Source organism: Penaeus chinensis, chromosome 11 (assembly GCF_019202785.1).
Source record: "Penaeus chinensis breed Huanghai No. 1 chromosome 11, ASM1920278v2, whole genome shotgun sequence".
In the NCBI taxonomy this organism is placed as follows: domain Eukaryota; kingdom Metazoa; phylum Arthropoda; class Malacostraca; order Decapoda; family Penaeidae; genus Penaeus; species Penaeus chinensis.
This window is the reverse complement of record NC_061829.1, coordinates 12062704-12072703: the sequence shown is the minus strand read 5'-3', so window position 1 is coordinate 12072703 and position 10000 is coordinate 12062704. Positions and strand designations below refer to the sequence as shown.

The window sequence follows — 10000 nt, the reverse complement described above, 5'->3', positions numbered from 1 at the left end:
AGAACTTCAAGCTGGTAATGTTTTGTAGCCATCTGTATAATGTTGACTTGGATCCTCAGCTCAAGTTGGGCCCTCGTGGTAATCAACTCGTCCAAGAATCAACCAGAACCACCCCAGAATTTAAATTATGTAGTTCTTTCGTCTACCTCGGTTCTCCTGACATGGGATGCAGTCCACCCACTCAACGGCGAGCTCAAAGCTTACTCAGTACATTATGTTGAATCTGGTAATTCTCTTTACCTTATTTGTTGTTAGTATATCTACAGCATATCATCATCATTATATTATTCCCAAGTATTCTGATGACATTTATGTACTCCTGTGTATTTGCTCCCTCAGAATAGATATGTGTCTCTCCTATTACAGAGGGGAGTGCGATGGAGAGGCAGGAAGTTTCATTAAATACATCACTTCTTCTAGAAGGTCTCAAGCCCAACACAAATTATACAGCTTTTGTTAGAGCCTACAGCAACTTTCCTTCAGAAATCTCAGAGAGCTTGGTGTTCCGCACGGCGGAGGATGGTGAGTTGGCAACAGTTTTTATTTCCTTCCAGGAGTAATTTGTTCTCAGCCACATAAGGAGGGATGATGAAATTTATGCTATTTACAGTTCTGTTTTAGCCTCACCATCAGTCACAATCATTATTATTGTTGTTATTATTATTATTATTTTTATTATTATTATTATTATTAATTGCACTATTTTCAGTATTTTCCTTATGGGTATAATTGTATATTTGTTAATAATGATGATAATAAATATAATAACAGATAATGATAATGATGATAATAGTAATAGTAATAATGATAATAATTAACAATAATAATAAAGAATAATGTTAATAAAGAAAAAGATCTTCTGAATTCAAAGAATTCAAGGGTACAGAGGTCAAATTGGTATAGTAAGCGACTCCTAGGGGACTAAGTGCCTGTGGAGCTGTTTGTATAAAAGCAATTTTAAAACAGAGCTCCTAGCATCAGTGACTTAACCCCTTGTTTACTATACTGCCAATCCATGCCTTCAATATCCACCCTCTGTCAAACCCAATTCCAAGTCAAAGTAATATATATCAAAACTGCTATATTTTATTTTATTTCTTCATATTGCCAAATACATATTGACAATGAGATACACTTAGTGATTTAAAATGTATTTTCAATAATAGTCATAAAAAGGTATGTACATATATGGGTTTTTGATCATGCTATGAGGTCTCATAAGTTATCTTAGAATTCACAAATACTACTGAAACATACTGCCTAACACTAAAAAAATAAAATTTTATATATAGGAGCTCATGACGAATGACCAATTTCATGAATATCACAAAAACACTTTCATTGCACTTTTTATCATGCAAATGAAGGGTGATGGTGGAAAGGACTAAGAGGCATCTAGAGATTGGGGTCTGTTACAAGATGCAGTTACCACGGTAACTAAGGTACTCATTTGCCAAGGCCAATTGTTCTTTCCTATGTATACTACACACTAATAGATATGTATATGTGCCCTAAACATGGAATAAGCAGTTGTACCCAACAATATCCAAATGATTCCCTGCTTTGGTCATGACACAGTGAGTGAAGTCAAAGTAAAGTTGCCAGTTTTTGAATACACATGCATCTCCAATCATGACCAAACCAATATTCCTATACTCCTATTACTCCCTATACTTACCATGTTTATTACTAACAGTTACAGTCTTGCGTTTCTTGCCTGTACTCTTTCAGGTTTACAAATATTTTATGTGAGTTACAGTGCAGTATGTATATGCAGATTTCATATAATCACTGGGATCTCGGAACATGATATCCATGTAAAGCACAAATTTTGTGTACAGAGTTACATTTTAAATTTAAAGATTTGAATAAAAATAACTGCATCAGTTACTTTTTAGAATATAGTGTTCAAGTTTTTTTTATAACCAAGTTGGTAGAAATAACATTCCACTTGCACTGTATATAATAATATCAATTCAGACCAAGCATTGATATCATATGTATATTGAAAAATGGCAATTATGTTGACTTGAATTGATACAGACAGAAAGGAAAATTACACGTTTGTGTGTGTGTGTGTGTATTTACTTTTTTTTTCTCTTCATAGGAATTTTTCATATTGATAAAATTATTTTTCTGATCTGCAGTCCCTACTGATGTCCCAGCTGTGCAGCTGGTTCCTCTGTCGCCCACAGCTCTCTTGGTCAAGTGGAGCCCATTGGCACCAGAGCAAGCTCGAGGCACTATCCATGGATACAAAATTCTGTGGAGAAAACGAAACCATCACTACTACCATGTCCAAGAGGTTTGAAATTTCTTGAGTTAAAAGTTGATGATAGAATATGAATAAGCTGGATATTTCTTATATAGCATTTTGTTGTTCTTGATACAGCAATAGTTTTGGAGGCAGGTGTAAAAGTTTTCCCACTGTGAGGATAAAATCTTTTATCAATAATGTTGCCTCCCAAAGCAGATAGACTGCAAAGTCTTAAGTGGCTGCATATACTACTTTAAGAAAAATTCTGTATTATATTACATTATCAGTGTTAGTATTTATCATATTTATTTTAGTTGGGCATCTTGGAACATTCTTCTTGTGTGCCATTCAGGTATAAGATCACGACACATGATTAGCCAATACATGGTTGAGATATATTTATGTATTTAAAATCTGATTAGTTGTGCAGCTGCATGTTATCATCTTTACACACATGATAGCAATCCAATTTGGTTATGACAAGCCTACCCTAATCTAATTTGATATCCTTCCTCATACCAACCATGAGCCTGAATATGGGCACAACCAGTGACTGATCCTCTTGAATAGAATAACATATTTGAAACCTACTGAACCATGTAGTAACATTTAGTTAATATGATTGCTCATATATATTCCAGGTTTTGGCAGATGTGCACGAGTTTCAGATCACCGACTTGCATCCAGGAAAGAAATATGAAGTGCAAGTGCTGGCAGCAACAAAGGCTGGATATCCAACCAAGAGTGGTTGGCCCTGGATACAACAGAAGATGGGTGAACCAACCCAAGATGTACCATTTCCCCCTGAGGTCACACTGAAGGTGCTCAATGATACTAGCAGTGATTCAGCAGGAAGGCTGGCAATTAAGGTATGAAAAATACAAGGGTGTTGGTACTGACGTTAAGAGTACAGCAATTAATTGACTTTATTTTTATATTATCTCTCAAATATTGCAGGTGGACTGGGAAGTTTCATCAGAAAACAAAGTAGAAATTGAAGGTTTCTGGTTGAAATACAAACGGCAGGATCAGACATGGAATGAACCCATCAGTTTCCCACCAACACAGAAATCATATACCATAACTGGCTTAGGTGAGTAAAAACTTGCTAAAGCATGGGATTCAGTGTGATATATGTTACAGTTTGTAATAAATGTTTTATTTATATAAAAGATGATATGCTTACACAAACACATTCTCATGCTACCTTGCAAATGTCTTGCTTTTTTGTGTAGCTATAACCCACTTAGATTGCAGTAATATAAAGTGGCATCATCCAGTTCTAAACTAATAAGATTCCGATGACTTTACAAAGTACAACTTTGTCATTTGAGTCACAAAACACAAATAGAATTGACCAAAATCAGAATAATTCCATAGTTCATCCTGTTTATAATTTGATATTCAAGCGTAGCACTTCCGCTCATATGTCTTGCAGATGTACTGTGAGATATATTATTGAACCTCTTCTATATTGTTTTGATTTGATATGTTAAGCACATCAAGCTATCAACAAGGTCCTCAAGCTGTTTTCAGTTGGTGGAAAATCAAAGCAGTTTCATGTTCCACATGGTAGACTGTTATTAGAGATAGCAAGAGCTTTTAATATTCAAGTAAGTCAGTGAACAATATAAATAAAAGATAATGTCTATTTGATAATAGATTTTCATTCCTAAGCCAGATTCACCAAAGTTATTGGATTGCAGAAATATTACTGATATGAACCAGACCTACCAGATTACTGAAATATGTCTGTTATGCCAAAGATTTGTAAGCAGTAAACACTGTTATTCCTTCTCTACAGCTGAAGTAAATTATAGAAATCTATATTTTGGACTCTTTGGGTAGCTAAGAGATCAATGGCAGGGGGGAAATTATTGCAAAGGCATTCTATTTCCATTTCTTAATTGTCTACCTTTACAAAATTACTTGGAAATTGTGTATAAGCAAGAAAGGTCCTTCACGCCACTAGTTTGAATCCTTTGTGCCAAAAATTTGGCTGGTCTTTTTTTACAACGTTCATTAATTTAAAGGAAAATTTGACTTATCTTTTATTTTTCTTTCTACTTTATATATCAGGTTTTAAAATTTGGCTCGGATTTCATTTTTTTCGTATTTTACAACTGGAACCATGAAAATAGGAAAGATTCACTGGCCTACAAAAGTTTCCATAAAATGTAAAGTTTCTTATTTCTCGAAATCTAAAGAAAATTATAATTAAGGCTGACAGTGTGGGTGTGGAGTTTCCTCATACTAAAAAAAAAAGAAAAAAAAAGTGTAGAGTAAGGTGACTAGTAGTCTATGTAACTACCATATCCATGAAGGACGAAGAAGGAATTCTGAAAAAGACTGTGATTTCATTTGAGAAGAAAAGAGCACAGAAAGGAGGAAAACCTTAGTTTGTGTTCAGAAATTGCAAAAAAAAAGTATATAAAGACACAATACTGATTGAGGAAAAATGTAATTGAAAGTGTAAATTATTTTTTGGGTGTTTTTTATTATATGTATATTTTATATACTGTTAATGGGGTTGCCGTAAGTGTCCGTTATTTATTCTGGTTTTATACAAAGCAAAAAAAAATAAATCATTGGCAAGTAACTGATTATATTGTATGATTTTTCTGGGGTTTGGTGTATGTGTCATCCATGATAGATGTGTCAGTAGTGATGCCCAGTGAAAAATTCAGTGAAAGTCTGTTTAGTTCTGTTAGATTTGCTAAGGCATGCTTTGATACATTGCCCTAGCTGAAGTATGTCTGACAAAGGGTACTGTAAGGTATTTGCGAACAAAGCAACAGACAACCATTTAGTTCAAACTGTACATAGTCTACACTTTCAACAGATTGTACTGAATGTATCACCTAACAGTTATATTATCAATCATTCAATTGTATGTTCTGTGAAATTTAGTGAATGTTTTCCATTTGCAGAAGCTGATTGGTATGAAGTCCAGGTGAAGGCTGTTAGTGCCAATGGTGATGGCGAGCCGACTGTGAATGTGATTCACACTCGCCTCCCAAACCAAAGCACACAGTTTGCAAACACTACTTCCAGTATTGATAGGGTAAGTATGTTTCCTATGTAAGTGGAAATCTGGTAGGCCAGTAGGTAATGGGGATATTCACCTGAAGGAAAGTGGCATATGAGATTTAGTTGCATTACCGTGGAGGACTGAATCAATTCTAATTATTAAAATAAAGAAATGAATGTAATGCTTAACATTTTTCTTGGTATGTTATTTATTATTATTATCATTATTATTATTGTTATATGTATGTTTTATGGTATGGTACCTGGTAAGCTTGAACTTCAATCACTAATTACTTGTTTTTGTTATTAATATATGAATTTTGACTTGAGCCAAACAGCAGACAGGTAATATTTATTTGAGCATATTGTTATTAATCCAATGCTGATGGGGCACGTGTATTGTTGTCATAACAAACCACTTGGTCTGCAGGGTAAGCCTATACGCACAGTGACGCACCAGAGCGCTTGGAGTGGGACGTTCAGCTTGATGTAGCGGACTCCTGTGCCCAGTGTCTGTGTGCAGAAATCTCCAAAGTTTAAAATTCTCAGGGATGTTTTTCACCCATCAGCATTGGGTTAAGCTTATGCACCCTTTTTTAAAAAAATATTTGAAAGTGCAAAAAAATCCTATTTTAACATTAGAGCAGTAACCAGTAATTAACCAGTGGAGTGTAAAACATAGCTTAGGCTTTGCTTTTTTTTTCTCTCTCTCTTTTCATGCTCTTCCTCTTCCCCCTCCTCTTCCTCATTCTTCTCCTTGTGTTTCTTAATCTCAACATATTTTCGCTCTTTTTCTTATTCTTATTGTGTCATTCTGTTTTATCTTGTTTCTGTTTTTTGTTATTTTGTAAACATAAATGGCTCTAAAAACACTTAGTCACCAGTCACTTAATCAATTACTAGGCCTACCTTATCTCTCTTCTATTCTGGTTCTTGAATGTTTAGGAATAAAAGTTTTTGTTTATTACTATTATTATTATGATATTATAATAATCATGATGTTGGTTTTGACCATGATAATAAAAGAAGTAACACCTTTTTCCTCAAATATCTAAAAAGTGAGGTAATTAGATAAAAAGAGGGTTGCCTATTAATTGACTCCTTGATGTCTAAGCATTTGCAAAGCCATCTGTGTGTAAACAAAATTATTAAAACAGAACTGTGGACTGTTCAAGTACCCAGTACCATTGATAAAGGAAAAAAGTTTCAAAACACAATAAGTGATGCTGAAGATTACAGCTAACTTAATTTGGATCTCTTTTCTTTTCTCAACATTTTCACAATTTCCATAACAAAATCAAATATTACAAAAATATGTCTTTCAGCTGGAGGCAGATTCTCGGTCTCAGACAAGCGTTCACTTGTCCTGGCGGGTAACAGAAGGTCAGGATGGAGCAGCTTATTACACTGTCAAGTACCAGCAGATCACGCATTCACCAAATCCAGCAGATGCAACGTTTGTCCGCAGGTAAATTTTTGTAGAGTTGGGTATCATTGTTGTTCTTTCATTTAGTTTTCATAATGTATCATTTTGTATTGTTCATTCGTTTAGGTTTCATAAAAATTTATTTTGTTTTGATGGTAATAGTTCAGTATTTTAATATATCATAACTGCAATTGAGCAAGGTAGTTCAGTCCCCATGTAACAACCTACCAAAGGTTACATGGGGACTGCTGCTTCTATAACAAAGTACAGCTAGTCCCCTACTTAAGAACATTCTACTTATGCACATTCCATACATACGAACAATATTTGTAAAATACTCAAGTCCAAAAAATAGTTTGAAAGATGCTAGCAAACTTCAAATTTCCCAGGCGCGGATATAGTTTACGAGTCTGTCACACTGTGGCCCTGCCACGCTCACTCGCCTGCCCTCCCACCATAAACATGAAAGCATTTCTTCACGGTGTCCTCGTGTACCGATAATTTTTGTGCCATAATTCACTTTACCTGAATCACCATCAAATAATATTAAAAGCATGACATATTACAGGTACTGTATAAGGTATGTCGTACTTATTGGGATTTATTTACAGGTATTCTTAATGTAAACAAAACTTTAAAACAATTGGAAAAAAGACAATGGAGACCCGACTTTCGACATACAAACAAATCGACTTACAGACAGCCTCTCGGTCCCCATTATGTCCATAAGTTGGGGACTTACTGTATTATTAGTTGTCAAATCACAGTCAGATTCTAGACTTCTTCACAGAGGGTTGGTTTATGGCTTGAAAATTGTTTTCTGGAAAGATAAAACACCTATAATTGAAATACAGATATAAAGCTGCCAAATATCTTAACATTTAAAACATTTAGTTATAATGGAATTGCCTGCTATGGATACTATTTGGTCTGGAAATAACAGTGTTGTTTGGGGTTACTGTGTTGAAAATTCAGTAGATCTTTGGTGATAACACAACTGTATATATGCCTCAGCAAGAGATCTTGATTTCTTCTAGATTTTCATTATTGTAGTAATTGTTGTTCTGTTGTACAAATAAAACATGTAGATGCAGTGTCATATATTGATTAAATGAGTCATCATATTTCTTTATTCCTATATATGCTTTTGCTTTGTTTTTTTAATTGAAAGTAGTTATATTTTTGCTGTAAGCGAACTTTTGTAATCGAGCCTAGTAATAGTAATCAATAAAGACAGCATTAAAATGGACTTTGCATACCAGTTTTAGATATATTAATCCTATCATTTTCTTACAGTGATACTGCAGAGATCATAATCACAGGCTTGAAACCATTCAGCACATATGAATTCAGTGTTCGTGCTCATGAATCGGAGAAGACGTATGGCCCTTTTAGTCATCCTGTTCAAGCTATGACTATGGGTAACCGTAAGTATTACATATTGTTCAGTAAGTATATGATGAATACAGGATTCTTCTTTTGTTTTTTGTAACTAACTCAAGACACAAACCTTAAAAAAACATAATCTCTGTCTTTCTCTTAATTATACACACATTTAGCACAAATTTATACACAAGCATACACGTATTCCACATGCACACAAATAAACAAGCACATGCATATTAAAAGGAACACACATTGGACATTTGCATCTTTCCACACGTTCTTTTGATATGAGGGGGGAATGTTGCTTGGAAGATGAGATAGAGCAGGCAACAACACTTTGAAGTTTGCTCAAGGCTTTAAGATGATATAGAATCAAGTCACTACTTTTTGGCTATAAAAGTAGTAGAACAGGATCTGGGCTATTGAGAGTTTTATAATACTTGTGTAAGGGTTTCCCCATGGCTTGAAGTAGATCGTTTAGCTTAAGATGTTTTCAGTTTAATACATACATGTTTCCACAAACATTTGCTTTGTACTTGTGCAATATGTTTTTATCCTGAAATATGAATTGTCCAATAAAGCAGTGCCAGTTGATACACTCTGTTAATTTCATATAGTATATGTTATACAAGTGTCCTCTCGTTACTTTTCCAGTCCCATCGTCACCAGAGGATTTCATGTATGAACCTACAGATGCTTCTACTATCCGTCTGAAATGGAATCCACCAGAACAATTGACTGGGACTCTGAAGAAGTATGAAATTCTCTACAGTCTGGATAAGCAGAAGCCTTTATCTGAGTGGGATGTGCATGAGGTAGAGGGTGATGCCACGGCAGATACGGTGAGTAGGTGTTATGATGATACATGGGAAGGGATACAGAAATAACTCGTCACATTGATGATGATTTTACTATAATCGTGAAGGGTTATAAGTATCAGTGCATATAGATGTTTTCTGCATCAAAATTAATGTAGTGGAAAAGGCACTATGCAAACATATAGTTATAATTAGAATCTTTTCTACAGAATGGAAACTAAGGTAAAAATGAAATAGTTATGTTTTATTGTTAGACTGTATTAACATTGAAAAAGATTGGCATGAGGGCTGGTTGATGTGAACATACTGTTATGGGAAAAGCTGGCTGTGTGGTGGAGTGAACTTGCCATCATGAGCATTTTAGCTGAAGGCCAAAGTGATGGAAATAAAACTTGCCACAAGTGCTCAACCTTCATGCCAAATGAGTCTAATCACCCACATGGAGAGTGATTAAACTCATTTGGCATTTAGAAGGGCTTTTGCATTATTTCCATTGATAAACGAGTGCAGAAAGGAAAAAGCATTGGCTTCAGGGAGGACACCATTACCAGGCTCAGCATCCTATACCTGGCCACCTGGCCAGCTGTGTAGGTTGTATTATGGAAAATTGAATATTACAAAAAAAAAGAAGAGAGAGAGAGAGAGAGAGAGAGAGAGAGAGAGAGAGAGAGAGAGAGAGAGAGAGAGAGAGAGAGAGAGAGAGAGAGAGAGAGAGCGAAGATATTGAGTTTATGCAAGGAAAACAGTCTGGGTAACGCAAATCAAATGGTAAAGGGGAGGCATAGAGTCTTCTCACCGTAAGTCTTGTCATTGCACATGAGTGTTCCCATGCACCTGGCCTGCAAGCTGTGCACTCCTTAGAGCGGCTGCTCATGTAAACCTAATGCCCATATTTGGGCCATGTGATTGCCATAAAGCAATGAGATCCAATGGGATAAAGAACTGTATTGTATATTTGAGTTCAAGATTTTAAAATTGAGACTTGAATATCTGCACTGTAAATGGAATTATACCTGGTTTTCTCTGCTTTAACCCAATGCCGCTGGGGAAAATGAACAAAAAATGGGGAAAATGCTGTGCCCA

General features: G+C 35.1%; 1 protein-coding gene across 3 annotated transcripts in view; it reads left to right on the top strand.

Moving 5' to 3' along the window:
- Window positions 1–10000, top strand: part of LOC125030523 (protogenin B-like) — a 176945-nt gene that overhangs the window by 157073 nt on the left and 9872 nt on the right. For all 3 annotated transcript variants that reach the window (XM_047620598.1, XM_047620597.1, XM_047620599.1), the window contains exons 10-18: window positions 60–226; window positions 367–522; window positions 2148–2305; window positions 2899–3126; window positions 3215–3350; window positions 5188–5321; window positions 6613–6755; window positions 8010–8140; window positions 8754–8941. In XM_047620598.1, coding sequence (XP_047476554.1) covers window positions 60–226; window positions 367–522; window positions 2148–2305; window positions 2899–3126; window positions 3215–3350; window positions 5188–5321; window positions 6613–6755; window positions 8010–8140; window positions 8754–8941 — 1441 coding nt within the window. The remainder of the gene's footprint in view (window positions 1–59; window positions 227–366; window positions 523–2147; window positions 2306–2898; window positions 3127–3214; window positions 3351–5187; window positions 5322–6612; window positions 6756–8009; window positions 8141–8753; window positions 8942–10000) is intronic.